We start from the raw sequence: 20,362 nt of genomic DNA on the forward strand, positions 1-20,362 counted from the left end.
GTGTGGATATATAAAAACCTTAAGATAAGCTCAGCAACAGTGCATTCTAGTGTATAGAAAATTCTTTTTTTTTTTTTTCAGTTGTGATGTTTAATCTTAGTTATAGCTGTCTTGGTTGATAACTGCCCTTGTTGGAGTGCAGCTAACTGATTAAATGCAGAATGAGTGAAATCATTGTGGTCTTCTTCAGTAGATGAAATGTTGCACCCTTGCGCTTATGAAATGTAATATGCAAAGCCTATAGTACTTCCAGTGAGGCAAAAAGGAGTAGGTTTGAACTTACTCTAATTTATTCTGATTATACTGATGTGTGGACCTGAGATACTGTTAGCTATTGTCTAATGTACAGTACAAATTACAGTTGTCATATTTTTAGTGAGGTTATTTTTCAGTGCTGATATGTAACTAGGTTTTCACTAGGTTTAGTTTGCAAAGCTAAATGAGTTTAATCTGTTAAGTTTCCTGGTTGTTGACACTGTGTTAAACAAATACAGAAGTCTTACTAGTGCTCCTTGTTGAGTGTGTTTTTCCCAGTGCATCAAGCTTTGTGTTTAGACTTTCTACTTTAGGAAGAAAGAAGGGGTTGCAAATAGCAGTTTGGGAATTTTTCTCCTGAGCATTGTAATAAAATCTGTATTGTAGATGTCCGGTATTTAGAAAGTTTTAATTTTTGGCTACATAGAAATTATTTAAACCAAAGAGTTCATTCTAGCTTAGAAACTAGCTAGAAATGACTTGTGATGTGTCTTGACTGCTGCTTTGTGATTTCAGTGGTGCTTTTAACTACTCAGTGGTATGTAGTGCTGACAGTATTTATTCTCAGGAGAGTGTGAGGTAACTCCTGCGTCAGCAGAGCTTTGTAGTACATGGAGGCTATGCAAATTTTTGTCTGCAGTTATGTATCCATGATATTTTTGAAGGAAGACGGAGGAATATTAGGCAAATGTATATTCCTTCATGAAGGATCTGGAACAGTCTGTCCTGAAAAACCCTATGCAACTGTTGAGGGCTATTAAGAGAAACTCATGAGCCTTTTGAAAAGGAAATTGTGTGGCTATAGCAAAATTGTAAGATGTTTACAAATGTGGACAAAAGCTTGGGAATTGGGATTCCTCAAACTTTTTTTTTTTGTGTGTGTGCTTCTTTTAACCTTTAGGCCATTTGCTTCTACTGCAGTTATGTTACTTGCAAAAAGCATTCTAAAAGTCTCAACATCCAATTAATTTGTAAAAATTACCTAGTTTGAGATTATACCTGGATGGAGAAAGAATCTAGGACTGCAGGGAAGTATAGATAAACTTTGATGCATATTTTAAATTGCGTGCGTGTACTTTCAGGGAATCGACCAGTATGACATAACAGTATACAGACATTTTGTGAGTTAAGAAATCTGTTTTTGTGATAGTAACATTAAATAGTTCGGCTGGGGGGGAAAAAAAAGCGCTTTTAAGTAAACTTGCACAGTGTGTTTGTGGAGACTTTTAAAATGTTTCCAAATACAGCTCATGTGATCAGTCTAGCTAATTTGGTACCTGTTAATTTTGGTGTCTTTTAAAGGGTATTTCAATCATGCTGATCTGTCATTGTCCTCCTCTGTCCAACACTATTAAATCTCACCACTTAATTGACTTTTTTTTCCCAGTTGATAGAATCGGCACACACAATGGATGAAGCAATAGCTGCTGGCTTGAAGTTCAGTGACGAAGGTACGTTTAGCAAAAGAAAAAAACACTCACACAAACTTAAGAAGCTGTTGCTAATTCAGTGAAATAAAATTGGTTGGGATGTATTTAAAAAGTGGTAAAGCATATGCTGAAGTTATTTTTTTTTATTGTAATAACACAAAACTGAAATTACAGGCTTTGGAAAGGGAAATATAAAAGTAGGATGCGAATCAAAATCTAAAAATAGAACAAAAAAAGCGGAATTTGTTCTGTGAAGCTCAGGATTGCTTTACATGTGGGTCCTTAAGTGATTTCTGTTCTTGCTGGTGCCTTCTTTGGCCAGAAGTTGAGGCAAATAGTAATGGGTTAGCCACAGTAATTTGCAATGTTGTAGGTGAGAAATCTGCTGGTATGAAAAAAATATACTGAAGTATGTAGCCACTTATAACTGGATGTTTTTTGTGTTGAGGCTTATCACAATTTTCTCTTCAGCTTGACATCAAAACTTTCTTGTAATTCTGAATAAGAACTGTTAGTCTTAGGCATTGGATAGATCCTCACCGTTCTTTAGCAAAGCATCTCTCAAACCATGCCTTCGAGCCCTCAGAATGTATTTAGGGGGTTTTGTTCTGCATCTGATTTTATGTAGTCTCAATGCTGTTATGCTCCAAAAAAACGCCAACAACAAAAAACCCAAACCAAATCAAAAGACCCAACGCATGATGTGGAAGTCCATAGAAAGTGGTAAGTGTGTAGCAGGGTCATACTTGGGCTTTGGGTTTATTTCTTGACATCACCTAAGTCCAGAGTTAAGTCTCTTACCTTTTTAACTGATTTATTGGGATTGGTGGGGGAAATGGGGAAGTTTGATATGAATATTAATGTAGTCATAAAAAGCTGATCTGTTTCAGCAGTCTCCCTCTGCAGTTCAGTTGTCCATGGTTTTCCTGAGACATCTTCATGGTTTGGGCATGATAGAACAATTAAAGCATTCAAGAGTGACCATAAATAACTTTTTCCAAGTGGCTCATGTGTCTTTTCATCCTACATGCTGTGGATTTGGAAGTGGTAGGTCTAAGAAGCTTATGTGCTGAGGGAGAACAGTTTCACTCCCCTTCTAAAGTAGGAAGATTTTTTGCTGATTTGGTTCCCCCTGTTGTAGTTAATTGTATTTTCATCTTCTATTTTTTATGTACAACTCCAAAGATCTTTAAAAATCATCAGAAAGCTTTGAAACATTGGGCTAATTTAATGAAGTATTGCTTTTGTTTGTTAGGTTTGGTTTTTTTAACCCAACCAGACCAACATTTTGAGGTTATCACTATATGCATGATCAGATTCTGTAGATAACACTTCTTGGATGCTGGCAATAAGAAAATAAATCTATTTTGTGAGGAACACACTACTTCTCAGTCTTGTTCCCTTTTAAACCAATTGAAGCTAATACACATCCTTAAACTTTGTTGCAGTTCAATGTTTGAACTGAAACACTTTGATTTCTGGTATGTAGGCCCTGCCTTTTGGCCATTTGTGTTGATCTAAGGATGCTGTTTCACATCCTTTCAGTAACAAGCCCACAGAAGAATCTTCTTGGAAGCAAAATTCTCACTAATCACAGCTGTTGTTTAAAATATTTAGTTAGGAGTAGGCATGCCTGAAAATGATGGTATAAATCACCTCATTTTGGACACATTTTTTAAAAATGGAAACATTACTGAACATCTGCTTACCTGTGTCAACTTATGATACACTTGTGAAGTGTTGACTCTGTGAGAGGTCAGGGACAAGATACGGTGTCGTGAAGCATGGCTTTGCCAAAAAATTGTGGCTGAGTCGTCCTCAAATTTTTCTGTCCTTTTAGAATGATGAAAAACTTATTTATGGCTTAAATCAAATTGTATACAATTAAAACAAGAAGCATTGCAGATGACTTATAGGTATGAAGATCAGATGTGACTCACTGAAAATATGTGTATGAATGAAAGTTATAGTAATACCTGCTGCTTGTAATTGGCTTCTGGTGTTGTTTTCTGTGCATCTTGAAAACCATGGAATTGTAAGGGTGCTTCTGAGCTGAAGCCCATGGAAACCTGGCTGATGTTCGCTGCTTTTTGAACAGACAGAAATGACTGTTTCTGTTGTAACAGCCAGGGAAGTCACAGTAACTTTTTTTTTGTAGTGATAGCAGCAAGTAACAGTAGCAGTAATTAAATGTGCCTGTCTAAATTTTGAAACCCTGGAGCTGCTTTTCTCATTGTCATTAATCATAAAATTTATGGAGAGAACGATTCTTCTGGAAGGCTTGATGTGCCCTGCCTCCACTCCAAGGATGGTTCCTGTCTAGCAGTAATAGTTTCTTCATCCCCTTAGCTGTATGCTTCCTTAGTACAGGAGTGAATGATGAAGTGTACCTGTAAAGTGGATGTCTTCAGACAGCTGGAATTTTTATTTTCATTTGCAGATGTGGAGGGTTTCAGAAGACCACAGATTGATTTCTGAATAATTCTATGTTGATATGTTCCTGAGACCATGGTTATCCAGATCCTTTCCTACAGTTTAATTGCTTCTAAAATTGTTCACGATTGGGCTTTCTTCAAAGACTATTGAGTGCTCAGCACATGACTTCAAAGCGGGGAAATCTTTCAAGTACTCTTATGTGGAGCCCGTGTATTTTTTAGGGCAAAGAGGTTTGCAGGGTCACTGTATTCAGCATTACCTATCCTGAATGCAGTTTTAATTGAGCTTAAGCAGTAATAGCATGAAGCCTCCATGACTTCTAGTGCTTTACCCAACCTAACAACCCTTAGCTTTGGTGTCCAAAAAAAAATGCACGTTTCTCAGACTTAAGCTAGTAGCGTGGCTTTTCCTGGCAATATTGTTTAAATGAAGTTCTTGGGCAGATAGGTCAAGGTCTGAATGGTGAAGGAGGGCTACCTCCTTTCTCTTGGCACGTTCTCTGGATGCTTTGAACTGTGCTTCTGGTATATATTTATACCTATATATACGAATACATAGACTTTGAAAAAGTCTTATCAGTGTTTTCTGGTAATTATTGCCAGATCCTTCATTTAAGGGAGAATTACTGATGCTTTGCTCTTCTACCTTTGGGATATTTTAGTGATTTATTTTTTAAAAAAATATATGCCATATCTCTGATGTCAGAAAGAGCGAATGAATCTAGTAGAAAATTTATTTGAAAGTATTTCAACACAAAATGATTTTTTTTGTGAGAAGATGTAGCTACTTTAATTTTCCACAACTAAAACTGTTTTGATCACCCAGGCAGTCTTTTGGATTGGAAAACAAGTGTACTCTGTGTATGTGTGCTTGTTCGCTGGGGTCCTTGGGCAGTCTGGGAGGGGAAGCTGGCCAGAGATGCTGATATCAGACATAGAATTATAGAACAGCCCAGGTTGGAAGGGACCTTGAAACATCATGTGGCCCAAGCTTTAGAAAAGGTTGAAAGAAAAAAAAAAAATCTTCTCATGCAAATTGCTCAGAAGTATCACTACAAAACAAAGTTCTGCAAAAGTTCTGCAGGCAGTTACTCTTCCAAAAAGGATTTAACTTGCAGGACTATTTCAGATCATGGTCTAGGAATTTTTGTAATAATTTGGTCTTGTAACAGCTGCTGCTTCAAGCAAAGCCTGTGTGGAGAAATAGTGGTAATGTCTTCTTGCCTTCATGAGGTGTGCACAGTGGCAGTCAGAAAATGCACCTGACTGGGCAAGTCTTAATCTGATAATCACCAGGGCCCAAAGATACTCAGAAAGTTCTGGCTAATATGAACTATTCATAAGTAATATGGTTATCACTGATATTTTGTTACCGCCAACTCTAATGTGCATAGTTTTCTTTCAGATATTTGGATTAAATGTTGACAACTGTTTGGTGGTAACGTCTCTGATGTGCACCTGAGCCAGAAGTCAGTCATCAGTGCTTGCAGATTGGCAGTGATGTACATATTCCACCTCACAATTGCAGTTCAGCCTTGATTAAATACCGGCTTTCCAAAAGCAGTCAGCTTGAATAAAACCAAGAGATACACATTTATGCAATTTGTGTGTAAAACAGTTGTCAATTAAAAAAAAGCTATTTCAGTTGTTATATATGAGAGGTAATTGATTAATTGCCGGACTGCTAAAAGAAAGTGAAGGTAAATAAACATGTACTTTCAAGCAGCTGTTTTGATGGAAGTTTAAATGTATCTGTGGACTATAACAAACTATTACGGATACTAGTAAACATCTTGTGTGGTTAAAAAGTAGCTACTATAGGATCGGTCTGAATAATCCTACTGTTTTGGGTGAATTTAATGAGAGTAATTAATTCTTCTTTTCTGCCTTGATTCTTTTTAAAGCTGCCTCTCAGAAAAGGAAACGAAAAGGTTCTCCCACAAATGACAAAACCAGAAATGAGCAAGTCACAAAAAAGCCAAAAGCTCATTACGTAAGTAATGGTTTTTCTTTCTGCGCATTGTAACATAAGTGGAATTACCTGACTTGGTCAATGACAGTGGCATCATGAATTTGGTGTGTTCTGTCAGAAAATCCAATCAAATTCAAATCTTGCCATCTGAGGTTTTTCTGTTTTCTTCTCCTTGGCAATTCTAAGTGGAATTACCTGCTTTGTTCTTTAGTGTTTGTAGGTTTGTATCCCAGTTACCGCTGCTTGCCACCAACCACTCCTTTGAAAGCAAGTGAACAGGCATGTGAAGTGCTGGGTACCGTTCAGTTCTTGTGAAGTGCTGGGTACCGTTCAGTTCTTGTGAAGTGCTGGGTACCGTTCAGTTCTTGTGAAGTGCTGGGTACCGTTCAGTTCTTGTGAAGTGCTGGGTACCGTTCAGTTCTTGTGAAGTGCTGGGTACCGTTCAGTTCTTGTGAACGTCAGTGGAAGTTATAGCCTATGGATCACCTTGCCAAACTGCCTGTTCTGTGGTTCTTACAGGAGCAGTGTTGTTTACGTGTATGTTGGAACTATGACTTAGGGAGATCTTTAAAAGGAAATCATGGGTTACCTGTAAAGGAATGATTATGTTGACCCCTGTTAATAAATAGGAACTATGTAATGATCCTGGTGCATTCAGGTTGGTATTTTACAGATCTTACGCATGGTCCTGCAGTGCTGTCATGAGGCTGGCTCCCAGCATCCCATTAGACCTCCTTGAATGCCACTTAGGGTAGCGAAAGGGAATTCTACAGTAAATACTGGAGGCTGGATGGAGGATGGTGTGACTTTCTTTGGGTTGAAATTTAACCAAATGCTCTCTTCAGGCAGAAGAAAATGAAGAAAACGCAGAGTTTTTCATAAATGCAAAAATAATACTGCTCAGAAGCAATAATACTTCCTGGAGGAGAGCTGTGAATTTTGTGAGGCAAGATTTGCTGGTGTTTGGGTTTGTTCCTCTTCACCAAATGCCTGGGTTAGGTTACAAAAGAGATTATGGAATTTCTTACCCAGCCAGCCTAGCAAATGGTGCTTCACTGGACCTGGTTTCATGCAGCAGCTTGATTTCTCTGCTTAACAGTTCTGCTACAGTCAAAAGGGGAAGGAGTGGGAAAAATACAGCTGTAACGCATGGGGTTATAGAATTTGTAATAAAGAATTATAGTGAGAAACCTTGCAGGGATTTTTTTTCTCACTCTTCGCTTTTCTGCTGGTTTCTAAGACTATAGAGTGCGCGTTGCCAGCTATTACATGTACTGTGGCCGTACTCTTCATGGTACCATAGGCTCACTGAGGAGAGGAACAGTGCCCTCTGTTACTCAGAACGTTTCTTGGTGATCTGGTTTGTGCTGTTTCAGCAAATAGCATCATTCCATAAAGTAAATATTGATCAAACCTGTTGGCATCCCTGCTGTAGATAGGTATAACCACTTTGCATTTAAAGTTCTGTGAAGAAACTTGCATAATTTTTTGTGGTGAATATGTATGGAGTAGTTTTTGGCATGTAGATGTTTTGGCACTCGTTGATAAGAAAACCTCCCTTTTTGCAGGCTGATAGTAGCTATTAATGAAGCTATTATTGATGTAAACTTCTTCCAGCTTTTGATGTGACTCCATGGTGCTATGAAATAGTACTTGTGGAATTTTTTTACCTGTAAATTTTAATATAAATACACCATTTACCATGTTCATAGGCTCTGGTGGATTAAATACTGCATGCTCGGTAATCTAACTTAACTGACTGTTAACCCTGCTATCTTCTGCCTTAAATATTATTCAGAATTAGTACTTTTTACTTTAAAGAAATGCAAACTGGATAGTTCTATATTATTTGCCTTGTGGTGTGTAACTTTGCACTGTGTATGCTTATCAAGTAAAGAATATCAGTCTTTCATGAATGCACATTTTTTTTGTGCTTATAAAAGTTTGGGTCTTGTTTTGACCATTGAGTATGTATTAAAAATCACTTCTGCAACTTGGGTTTGTCTTTAAGTGCTTTTGTCGTTTAGACTAGCTCTTTAAGAGTAACAATAATGATTAATTTGATTTTTAATTATTTTTTTCTGTTTCTGTGCTTACAATTTATATTAAACCTAATAGATTTCTTTTTTAATGGTAGCTGGATGAGACAGATCCCCAAAGACAATGGGAGAGGCAAGAGATGCTTGTGAAGAAGCTGCAGAACACATTCCCTGGACTGGATAAGGAGGTGAGCTCATGTCCGCTGATGGCACATCAGGTTTTGACTGCTTAAGAAAATAGCCCACATGAAACAGTCCTTACACCAGCAGCTCTCTTGAAAAGAGTCCAGGGTAGGAAGGTCCTTGCTGTTGCTGCTTTTGGAATGTAACTTGCCCTGAACTGGGAGCAGTTGGATGTAATCAGGACTATATGGAACTTGTCATCCTACTTTTTTGGTCCCATGACAAGGCTGACATAATCAGATTTGATAACCTATTATAAAAAAGCATGGGGAAAGTATTCTGCTTTCCTTCCTTACACTCTTCTCCCCTGGATGACTGAATGTACTGTGTGCTTTGTATTAGTTTAGCTGATCAGGGCATTTTACTACTATGCTTTAAATTGTTGGAAGCAAGGCTTGTTTGTGTATGTTCTTACCCTTTTGAACAGTGGGGTGCAGCTCTGCCTAAACTTGGGGTGTAAGGATAAACTGAAGGGTTTTCTCCTTTTGATTTCCTTAATTTTGGGTCAACTGATTCACAGGGGGGTTCTTTGCCTTGTGCAATTTAAACTTAGTGCTGTAATGTTGTTATCCACAGAACTTAAGGTTTTGTTTATCTTACCACAATACAAAATTTCTTTTCTTTTACTAGGAACTGAGAGATGTGCTTCAGGAGCATAACTGGGTGTTTCATGAAGCACTGGAGGCCCTGAGAGTTTTTGCAGAAGATGATGAGGGTAAAGACAGATTTATAATCTATTTTATCTCGAGATAAAACAAACAAACTTGTGATACAAATTTTTTCTAATGTCCAGCAATGACAGCCCTGACAGCACTATGCCTAGAAGCTTCTAATGATACTGGAAATTAGTATTAGGGGGAGTATAAAAGAAGGAAACTATTTTTTCTTTTTTTTTTTTTAATTTTTGTCATGATTATTTCATCTTTTGCTTTGTAAGCAGAGATAAATACCTTTGCCTTGCTAATTCAGATTTACATAAGAAGTTGTAATTACCTATGGGTGTATCATAAAATATATTTAGAAATGTGTCAAAGCTGACACCTGCTCCCCTCCCGATAGTTGAAAAATAAGTTTCATTTTTTAACTAGAGTAATCTGTAAATCAGTAATTACAAAAAACTGCATAGGTGACAAGTGACATATGCTATTTTATCCTTTTAAAATATATTCCATGAGAGGAAAATACTAGAAATAGGCCTTAAATTATGTAACCAGGTTATAAATACCAGTGCATTAAATGTGTTAAGGAGCAAAACTAGTGATTCCAGGTAAATCTGTGAGTTAGACCTTAAATACTGTTTAATGAGCTGATTATTTTTCAGTGTTACACAGCTGACAGATACATATATGTTTTGCTGTATCAGCTATTTAAATATTCTTGGAGTAGGACAGTATTCTTAACTGGATTCTTTGCAAGTGGAGAGAGCCATCATGTGCATGAAGTTGGGTCTTTGCTGCTGCTTTTGAGAAGTTAGATATTGGGGTTGGAGTCAGTCAGCAGCAAGCTGAGATTGGGCAGAGGATAAAGTGTTGCAAATGCTTTGTTCCAAAGAGAAAACAAAACACTATACAAGTTACTTCCGAAAATAACTTGCTCACATTCTGTTAAATAACCTCTATCTTATTTTAAGACAATAGGGTTAATTTGGTCGGGAATACCACATTCTTTGAATGTCTTTAACAAGTGCATGTTTTTGTTGTCCCACCTCTAATGCTGTACTGAGACACGTTAAAATGGAAAAAAAAGATAATTTTTTGTGGTGGAAGTAGGCTTGCTTTTCTGACATCAGCAGAATTAGTATCTCTGCAGTTGGGTGGAGTGGGACAAGTCTCTCATCCTAGCAATACATACATCTTAACTATCTGCTCTTACCTTGGAGCTTTTGCAGCTCACATAGTGTTAATCATCTGTATTTACTTAAAACCTTCTGCTATTGGAGCAGTATACAAATTAGCACTGCTCATCTTACGTTCACAGTTGGTACTACTTATGTGTTTTAAAAAGGCTTGCATGGTGTTTGCTCTTTTCTCTTAGTAACACCTGCTGTTGAGTTGTATAATAAATACTAGAATTGTGGTTTATATCTATATAGGTTTTATTTGGGAAGAACAGTGGATTTTAATTCACCTTTAATCGGTATGTGTTGACCTGTTGCCTTCTATATTGCATGCATAGGCATGGAATTTCCTCCCAAAAGTGAGGCTTCTGACTGGACTGAAGACTCTGCCAAGAGCAGAAGTGACGAGAGTAAAGAGAAGCCAAAGCAGAAATCTTCTAAGAAAGAACAGAATGGATTTCAGAAAAAGGACAAAGGCAAAAGGAGTGTTTGGAGTACTAAAAGAGACACAGAAGACTCGGAGGACGAGTCAGCTTCTGAAGATGGTGGTAGCTCCCTTGATGAGGACTACAGCAGTGGCGACGAAGTGATGGAGGATGGCTACAAAGCAAAAATCCTCAGCTTCCTGCAGGATGCTTCCCCGCGCGAACTGACTTTGATTCCCCAGTGTTCTCAGAAAAAGGCTCAGAAGATAATAGCACTCCGGCCCTTTAACAGCTGGGAGGCTCTGGTAGGTCTGCATTCTTTTCGGATCCTTAGCCTGCCTAGAGTCAAGGTGGCTTCAGCCTAGGGAGGCTTAGATGGGTGGCCTTACCCTGATTAGGCTAAAAAGCTATGTTCCTCCTAAGCCAATAGCATTTCAAATAGTGTCATATGACCTGATTTTGAATGAATTAAGGGGTGATTTTCCTGGAAAACTCAAGCTGATTGGCTGACATTACTGTCACTCACTCGGTAGCATAGAAAGTTGGTTGATTTCGCTGCAGAAGAAGAAATTAGAGCTTTCACTTGGGAAGGAGGTGTTTGCTAGCCTGTTCTGAGCTCTTGTAGCTGAAAACCCATGCAGGAGGCAAGAACGTGGCAGGACCTTTACTGCAGATACTTGAATTGCAGCAGCAGCAGCTTCCAGGGTAGCTCCATGAGTGAAGGTGCCAGTATGGATATTTTCAGTTTCACACAAGAAAGAGTCGTTGTCTTTTTTTTTTTTCTTCTTTATTCTACTGCAGCTTAATCTCTAGCATGGTTTTTCTAGCTAAGCAATGCAGCCATTTTTAGTGGAGCAAGCTGCTGTGTTTTTATTAATAAAGGGTAAAGCATCAGAAGACTAAACCACAATTCACAACAGAAGGGAAAACGGTATCTCTTGGTAAGTAGATCATCTGTTGTCACTGGGATGTTACTTTCAAATGTTTCCCATGGTTGGTTTGTTGCCTTCACATTTCATGCAGATTCAGTTAAATGCAAGATACCAGACCCGATAAGAGCAACGTCCTGGTAAGAAATCTGAAGTGCATTATGGCAGTTTTCTTTGGTTTAATTTGTTAGTGCTTTGGATTTAAAAGCAGTTAACTGTGCGTAGGCCCTCTTACACAGTAATTGTTGTGTTTTTGCATCAGTATGTGTTCTGAAACCTCCCCCACTGATGTATGCAAGATCCACTTGTATTTTTTCAGAGCACAATAGAACTTCTTCAATATGTGTAAAACAGTAACGTTTATTACTCAGTGTGAAATGTTTTACCGCAAAATAGTAAGAGATACTAAACAGATTTTCAAGGAAAACAAAATGATCTTTGTTTGGTGTGTTGCAAGGGGGGGAGACAGGAGGAGGATACTTGAAAAAAAATAAAGGTGCAGGTATGCTGCAAAAGAAATCCGTTTTGCCCCAAGCCTTTGGCTTCTTACAGAACATCTGTCATATGGCTGTGCCTTTCTAAACTTGTTGGATTATGCCTGAGCTTAATTCTTCACAGAAATATTTGCTACAGGGCTGTTCTCCTTTTCTGTGTAAAATAGTTAACAGTTAAAAAGCTGCATGGGCCTGTTTGCATTCAGAATTTCTCACATAAAGATTGCTGCTGTCAGCAACCACATGTTTATGTAGAATTGTGAATACTTGCCCAGAGTAGTTGTTTGCAACCGATTTTAGCAGATGTTTCATAGCAGTGTGGATTTAATTGTTTATAAAGTTCCAGTAGCTCAGTGACCAACCTTTTTCCTGCTAATTAATAAGAGTGGTAGAATAATGGAGAGAGGTGATTCAGTTTCAGCATTAAAGAAATTGGCTTAGTTTTAAGGTCTCCCTTTCTGTGACCTGATTCCCTTTTCGTAACATAACGTACAGCACTAGAAGTTGTTACCACTTGTTTGTTATTAGAATCGAGGAAGATCTTGAGGCTCTCAGCCCGAGATTAAAACTAAAGCCTACTTATTTGGAAATGGAATGTCTTATTCCAGGAAAATGTAAATTAAAAAGGCTTTTTTATTCTAGACAAGCTTTATAAGTTGGGCTAAGATTTTTTTTTTGTCAGATGGATTTAAACAAATGTCAGGCTTGTGAAGTTAAAGAACACTTGAAAATGCTTATTCTTTGGAGCAGATGTTTAAGACAGATGCTTAACTTGATCTAGTAACACTTCAAATACACAGAGGAAAAAAAAATTTAACAGTGTTCTCAAAAAATAAATGGAGAGAGCTGAACATGTCCTTGCTCAAGAGGACTAATTCCTCTGCCAGTTTAGAAATGCTCGTACTGTAGATCAATTACTTTTTCCAGGAGGGTAGTTTTATGCACTCTTCAGTGCTGGAGATGACTAGCTGGGAGTGCCTCCTCTCGAACACTTAACTTGCATGAAGAGTGCTTGGGTACGTCCTTGAGGCTTTAGTCCTTTTTATGTCGCCTCCTTTGGAGAAGCGATGCTTCTCTGTGTGAGGACCAGTGGCCTCTCTCCAGAACACATCGTGTGCATAGGGAGAGCAGTAGGTACAAAACAGACTGGGGTGTGTGCTCCAAGAGAGTGCATTTCTGAGTACTTGTCATATTCACAGCTTAAAATTGCACGTTGCTTTCTGAGGGCGGAAGGTTTGGAAGGGTGGTCCCAGGTGCCTGTAGAAGCAAGCCCGAGTGTGGAGCTGAGACAGAGGAGGAGGTGTGATGCCCAAATGGGAGATGCCGGAGCAGAAGTTCATGAGGAGCAGCTTTCTCCTGATGGGAATTGGGGATTATATCATAAGGGGAGAAGGTGGGAGTGCAGGGGTAGGCACATTATAAGAGTGGGGCAGTGAGGGCTAGGAGGAAAGGGAGGGAGGAGCATCGAGAAAGTGGCTGGCTGTGGAGGACAGGGTGAAGACAAGCAGACTGCAGGGCAGGTTGAAGAGGAAAGGCCACTTCCTGGTGTCTTGGTCTGATGTCACGTCAGGTGGCTTTTTTGCAAGGGATCAGTGTTCGCTGATGTTTTTCTTTCACGGTGTAGGCTTGCTGCGTACCAGCTTCGTGCCTTGGGCTTCCTTGGGGTGGACATGCATTAATAAGCCAACAGATAGATAACAAGCTGCTAGAGATACCTCCCCTTCTGCTGGGTCCTTTGCTATGTTGGGTTCCTACTGTCCTCCTCTGTTTGCTTTGGGGTCCTGGTGACACTCCACTGGCACACGTTGCGGGCCAGCAGTCAGCAAGATTGCTTTCCTTGGTGGAAGCAGTTCTGGGCACGCATTGCCATTCCTCCTCACCCTCATCTCTCTAAAAAACTCGTTGGTGCCTAATTATATTTTAACAGCCCTGTCTTTTGCAAGCTATTGGAATTTGCTGGTGTTGGAAACGTCAGCTCTCAGTGCAGTTTCCTTAGCAGACAGGCTGTAAACGCTGTCACGTAATGGCAGTACCTGCCTGCGTTCAGTGTGTGCCAAGAAGCAAGGGCAGAGCCAAGACTGGCTCCAGGAGGAGCCCCACTGAGCTTTTGGGGTCCGGGGTGGTGTTCTGTTCCTTGGCCAATGCAATTTCACACTGCCTCTGGCAAATGCAGGGGTACAAACTGGAGGGAGTTTAATGCTATTTGGTTTCTGATGTTTAAGGCTTATAATTATTAACTGCTTGAATTCCCTTTTAGTGTAGAAACTTATGTATCTGTATGAGATTTTTCTGTATCTGCTCATTTCTCTCGGTATTATCATGAAATTGGCCATCTCCTGTAGCACTTAAAGACTGTGAATTAAAACATGTCTATTGTTTTAAAAATTACAAATTCTGAAGGAGTACACACAAGTTAAACAGACACAGAATATTACATAGAAATTCTGACATAGCATATATTTAGCTTATCACTTTTAGGGGAATGGGAGAACTGAGCAGTCAAAGATGGACTTACTTGCACATCATGTTCTGTACTCTGCAGTAGTGTACAGAATAACTTTGGCTTTATTATATCTCATCTTTGTTTGGCTGCACATGTACAAACTGCTATGAAGACCAAAATAGCTGGAAATGCAGAAATACCTTGCACCAAAGCAAACTGAAGGGAAGCAGCAAATGTATCACATTAGAAATGGCAGCTGCTTGAAGTGCAACTGGAATTTTTTGATTGAGGTGTAGGCTGAATTTGGCCCTAAGCAGTAAAGTGAAATCCTAAATCGCCTTCAAGTGGTGTAAAGTATGGCTGAGCAAAGCACACTGGTGTGGCGGTTATGTACCGTGGGGCACTGCTGCAGCCCGTGACTCCAATGGACCTTTCTTCAAAGTGTGCTGTGGAAGCTCATGGGTTCAGCTGTCTGTGATGGTCTCAGATTTTCTGGACCTCACTTGAAAAAAATGAACCTGGGAGGATGTCAGAACCTCTAGTAAACCAAAGGCCCCCCCAAGGATCTGTGTTGTATTCTGCACAACAGGGTAACATCGTGTGTTTCACATGTAAACTTGTGGCTAAAGTTTTTCTTGTTCTGACTTGGGGATGAATGTTTATGTGCTGACATAAAACAATACTATTTGTTAATAACAGATGGCTTCATTCTCCGTGCCTTTATTTGTTTGTTACAGGATTTATAATCATGCCAACCAAAGCTTTAGGCATCAAAACAAGTGTTGAAATTTTTTCATGGCCTATTAAAAATCATGTTCTTTACATCCCTCTTTATTTCTAAATAGGGCTGTCTATTTAGACAACATCTTCACAAGTGTTGACATTTGTGCCTTAGCCTGGTTTAACCTGTGTGTTGGTAAACTTTCTAGGTTTTGTTGAAAATGGAACAAAACTGCAAACAAACCCGAAAAAACCAAAACCGTAATGGCAGGCTGTCAGTAGAGGGCATCACACATTTTTATTTTTTTTTTTTTTTTAAATGGGGGTGGGTGTCAAATCATAGCCTGCTCGTACAGGTCAGCTTAACAAAGCTTACTTTTACTCTACAATGTGGCAATATTGATCAGTTACTTAACACATAATGGCTGGATCATATGACCCCTTCTTTTTTTTTTTTAAAGGAAGGAATCCTTGGAGGATATACGCCTGTGGAGTCTTGTACTAAATTTTAACTGATCCTTGACTTAAAATCCAGAAAAGTCTGTGTGGAAATTACTTCTGTTTTAATAAAAGGATGGCAAATCTAAAGGATCTTGTATTATTCAATTCTTTACATCCACTAATTAGAAAGGAAGATACCTGTTTTTTACAGTGAAATAACTGTATGCATAAATACATGTGAAAATACTATAATTACAAATATGACCCCATTTACTGTAGGAAAAAAAATTATGAGGAGGTTTTACACTTTTTGCAGATGGCCCAGTGTGGAATCCAGGAGAAGCTGATGGGCCTGGAGGGCCTGTTTTGACATGACATCAAGCTTCTTAGCTGTAAAACAGAGAATATCCATGTTCTAGTGAAGTTACTTTATATGTCCTTCTGCTACGTTTTGGAACTAGTGTGGACTTAAGGAAGCAAGTAGTGGAAGTAAGGTTCCTGTGTCAAAACGAATAGTGCTTTATGATTTAAAAGGAAAAAGATTTGGAAAATTGCAGGTTTTAAAGGCGCAATATCACGTGGTAGGTGTGTGGCCGGCACAAGGTTGTGAGAAAGACTTGTGAGGAGCAATTACCACAACAAAGATCAAGAGCTCTTGGAGAAGCATGCATTCGTGATTGATACAGGAAGGGTTGTGACATGGAGCCATTATTTAAAAATAAAAATAAAAATTGCTAGATTAGATGTGTATCCTAGCAAGCATGAGTGAAGCAACCTCTGCTTTTAGTAGCAGACTGGGAGTACAAAGCAGAGGAGAAAGTCAGCCTTGGACACAGTGGGAAGACGTTTTGAGGAGGTAAGGATATGGTGGCAGAGCAGTTACAGTGCTTGCAGATCTCCTCTCAGCTGGGATAGGAGGGAATATCCTACTGAGGGATAGGGAGCCACAATGATACTGAATATGGTCTGTCAGCATGGCTCAGCTGCTGGCGTTTGGTGTGATCTTTGTAAATTAGGCGTGCTCAGGAGTGGCGGGCAGGCCTTATGTTAGTATTTACACTGAGATTCTGGTGTCTTGACTTGTTCTCTACTAGCCTGTTTGCCATGACATTTAGAAAACGTATTTGCGTGTTTTATCTTGTTTGTCCCTCTGTAAAATGAGGATAAGGCTCACTTGAAATATGCACATGCAAAAATTGGAGAAACGGAATGGTGCTAACACCTTGTGGGGATGGCGGTACTGCCAATGAAAATGTATCTGCAAGTGCTAATTGACCTGGTGGATTTGTGCAAGCTCATGTTTTATAAGTTTCACAGGAGGTTGGGCTCATTGCAAGAGTTTAGGTGAATGCTAGCTTGGTAAAGAAAATCTTCTCCAACACTGACATGTGAAGCACTGAAAAGTAAGAACCAGGTCTTGCTGGTCTCTTGGGCTTGTCAATACTTGGTGACCACAAAAAAACTGACATAGTTTTGGGATGTTTCTTATCCCTTGATAATTTTTTTTTTCCAGTCTGCCTGAGCCCAACTTGGTGTCATTTGTGGTGCAGTTAGAACTGGGACCGAGTAATACTGAGCTCCAGACAGATTTGTAACAAAATCTTAAAGCAACCTATGAAGAAGGCTATTGTCTTGATGCCTACGTGATGCTTACATCTTAAATCTTTAGTATCTAATAGGAATTGCTTAAAAGGAGATCTAACGATAATCGGTTTGGGGTTTGTTTTTTTTCTTTTGTGGTTTTGTTCTGCTAATGGGCCTGGCCTTCAGATTTTACTTTGTGCTGTATGTTGCTTCCCCTTGAGGATTTTAAGAGTTTAAAGCTCCTGTATGAAACTCTTCAGAGAAATTGTCCCTTTTATTTTTAAGGTATCTTTGACAGTGCAAGGAGCTGTAATGATGACCTTTGGTGTGGATTGCAGCAGGCCAAGTGTGTAAAGAATAGTTGAAGTTTTGAGAGGAGGTCAAAGTTGCTGTCTGCTACTTGAATTACTTGCTGCCTGCAGCAGCTGTGGATATTCGTCTTAGCACCTTTGCTGCTGTTACCGGTGTTCATAATTTGGGTTTTTTGTAATGATTTTGCAGTTTACAAAAATGACGAAGACTACTGGTTTGTCGGAAGACATAGTGTGGAACTGCAAGATACTGCTGAAGGAGAGGGATGTGGTTCTAAAGCTCATGAATAAATGTGAAGACATTTCAAATAAACTGACAAAACAAGTAACGAAGATTACTGAAGATGGAGGATGTGGATGGAACATAGAGCAACCCTCCATTCTGAATCGGAGGTATCTTTCCTTTTTGTATACTTAAAAGGCTGTTGGATAATAAGGTATACTTGAAGACTGGGATTTTTCAAAACTGTAGCCTCTGAAAGTAGTTGCAAATGTTTTGACACTTCCCAGCTCTCAGTGGGCAATATAGTGATGTGCAACACTTGAGGGAATCAACAAATGATTTAAGTGTATCAGGAAAGCTGGTAAGAAGGGTAAGAATGTAAAAACCAAAAAGATAAAATGGTTCTCAATACCTTCTCTTACTTGCTGTATTTTTTTATGAACGTAGAAGCCAACCTGGAGTCATGGAGTCATGAGTTATAAACTTAAAACAAAAGGCCAAACAAAATTGTTTCCATAATGGGGGACCTTATATTGCAAATATGCCAAATTGAAATGAATCTGAGCAAAGGTGTAAGCTTTACGTCAGCCAGACTGAAGAGTTTGGTCAGGATGTTGAGATGTACAAAATGACCTAGAACACTATGTTGTGCGAGGGGCACTGGGGATATGTTGGGGGGAAGGATTTTTCAGAGAGGTAAATTGGTAAGGATCTCCAACTGGATATTTGGAATAAAAAGAGAGCTTAGAAGGAATGAAAATGCGTATGCTGGGTGGCAGTATTTATTGTAACATTCATTTTGATCACTAGGGTGTACAGAAGTTCAGATAAACTACTTTAAAAGTCCAGAAATGCTCTTTGGTATTAAGATGACGTTATAAATTTCGTGTTTTTCACTACATGAGGAGATCTGGAATACATTAAAATATAGGCAATGTTAAACTTAGCATTCTGTGATTAACATTAAGTGTGAAGTTGTGTTTTGTGGAGAAAAAAAGATGGTGACATGTTGAGCTTGATGTCTTCACAGTTTGGAACTCAAGCCATATCAGAAGATTGGTTTGAACTGGTTAGCACTGCTACATAAACACGGATTGAATGGCATATTGGCTGATGAAATGGTAAGTGTGAAACTGATTATTTAAGAAATGTTAAAAGTATTGGAGAAATGACTTTGTTAAATTCTTTCATTTCCTAGAAACCCCAAGCAGTTTGTAATTAATTTGTTTTAGCTAATTTAGCTGAAATTGCAAACAATTTCTTCAAATGTTTAGAAGCTGCTGAGTTCATACTTTAAATTTGAAAATTGAAGGGAGCCTAAGATTCGTGGAGACCAATAACTATAAGTTACACAGTATCTTCTGATGGAATGGAAGCAGTTTCTACCACAGCAGACTATCCTCAAACCATTCATTTTAATAGCTCCTTGCCCGTAAATGGAACTCATTCTACTTGTCCAGCATTTAGTTGTAGTGAGCCCCTGTCTTCTACATTTTTCCATCAGTTTCAAAACAGGTAGTTAACAATACAGAAAAAACTAAGTGGGCAGAAACCTTTTTCCATTTCTGCAGCATTTGAACCATCACTTGTCATTGTGTTCCCTGTAAGTTTTGACATGAGAGAGAAGCTTATGGGTTTGAGGTTTTGCTTGGTACTGACACCCCCAGCAACTGTACAACAGAACAAACTTGGTGAAGCAGCTGCTAAATTGTTGTCATTGCTTTTAATCCTGGCTGCTGTTCATCTGGTGACGAACCATGAGTGAATGGGTAGGTTTATTTCACTAAGACTTAGTCACGTTTCTCAACTTCCATATATTTCATATTTGTTAGAAGTACCCTGTGTCCCTATTGTGTGATAGATAAGATGGATTTTTAAATCCATGATGCAGAAGACTGGAAAGTGAGTACTGGTGGATACACGGGCTTATCTTAAATCTCATTTCCATATTAAATTCCACTTCAGAAATGGCTGGAATACCCTTTGTACAACTGGCTCAAATAGAAAGAAGCAGTGAGTTTTCAAGTAATCATTTGTCTGCAGTACTGTTTCAGGAGGGTAAATTTTTGGAGATTTGAAGGATGAATTTGAACTAAAATGAAAAACTTCATAAATGGAAAAGGTGGAACTCTCATGCTCAAATGTTGAGCTGGACAGATGATTGAGTTTGACTGTGATGGTACTTAAGGAATTGTCTTCTCTAAAACAATACAGTTAAACAGAACAATTTTTCTATGCAGATGTTAATTGTTAGTTAACATTGACTGCACTGTAATTGTCTTATGAGTACAAAGCACTGTGTTCTACAGACTGTAAATTTTGTTTAAATGGCTTTGTTTTCTCTTAGGGCTTAGGAAAAACAATTCAAGCTATTGCATTTCTAGCTTATCTCTATCAAGAGGGCAATAGGGGTCCCCATTTGATAGTTGTGCCAGCTTCAACATTAGGTAAGTTACAAGCTTCAAAATTCTTTTATTTAAGAAAAAAAAATATGTCCAGACTGTGAAACAAAGATAACTTTGTGAAAGCAAGCTTAACTTATTTATGGTGATATTCAACTCGGGTAATTTGAATTGGAATGAAAACCATACTGAAGGCATGCTTGTTCTGAATTAGACCCACTGTGGAAATTTTTTTTTTT

The 20,362-nt window shown here is 38.7% G+C and overlaps 1 protein-coding gene across 2 annotated transcripts in view; it reads left to right on the forward strand.

The window, feature by feature from the left end:
• The window catches only part of SMARCAD1 (SWI/SNF-related, matrix-associated actin-dependent regulator of chromatin, subfamily a, containing DEAD/H box 1), a 45,778-nt gene that overhangs the window by 15,158 nt on the left and 10,258 nt on the right, over positions 1–20,362 (forward strand). For both annotated transcript variants that reach the window (XM_056339659.1, XM_056339668.1), the window contains exons 5-12: positions 1,643–1,706; positions 6,025–6,113; positions 8,230–8,319; positions 8,945–9,029; positions 10,490–10,881; positions 17,689–17,891; positions 18,752–18,842; positions 20,069–20,168. In XM_056339659.1, the coding sequence (XP_056195634.1) occupies positions 1,643–1,706; positions 6,025–6,113; positions 8,230–8,319; positions 8,945–9,029; positions 10,490–10,881; positions 17,689–17,891; positions 18,752–18,842; positions 20,069–20,168 (1,114 nt within the window). The remainder of the gene's footprint in view (positions 1–1,642; positions 1,707–6,024; positions 6,114–8,229; positions 8,320–8,944; positions 9,030–10,489; positions 10,882–17,688; positions 17,892–18,751; positions 18,843–20,068; positions 20,169–20,362) is intronic.

The sequence above is a fragment of the Falco biarmicus genome, chromosome 1 (assembly GCF_023638135.1).
Source record: "Falco biarmicus isolate bFalBia1 chromosome 1, bFalBia1.pri, whole genome shotgun sequence".
In the NCBI taxonomy this organism is placed as follows: domain Eukaryota; kingdom Metazoa; phylum Chordata; class Aves; order Falconiformes; family Falconidae; genus Falco; species Falco biarmicus.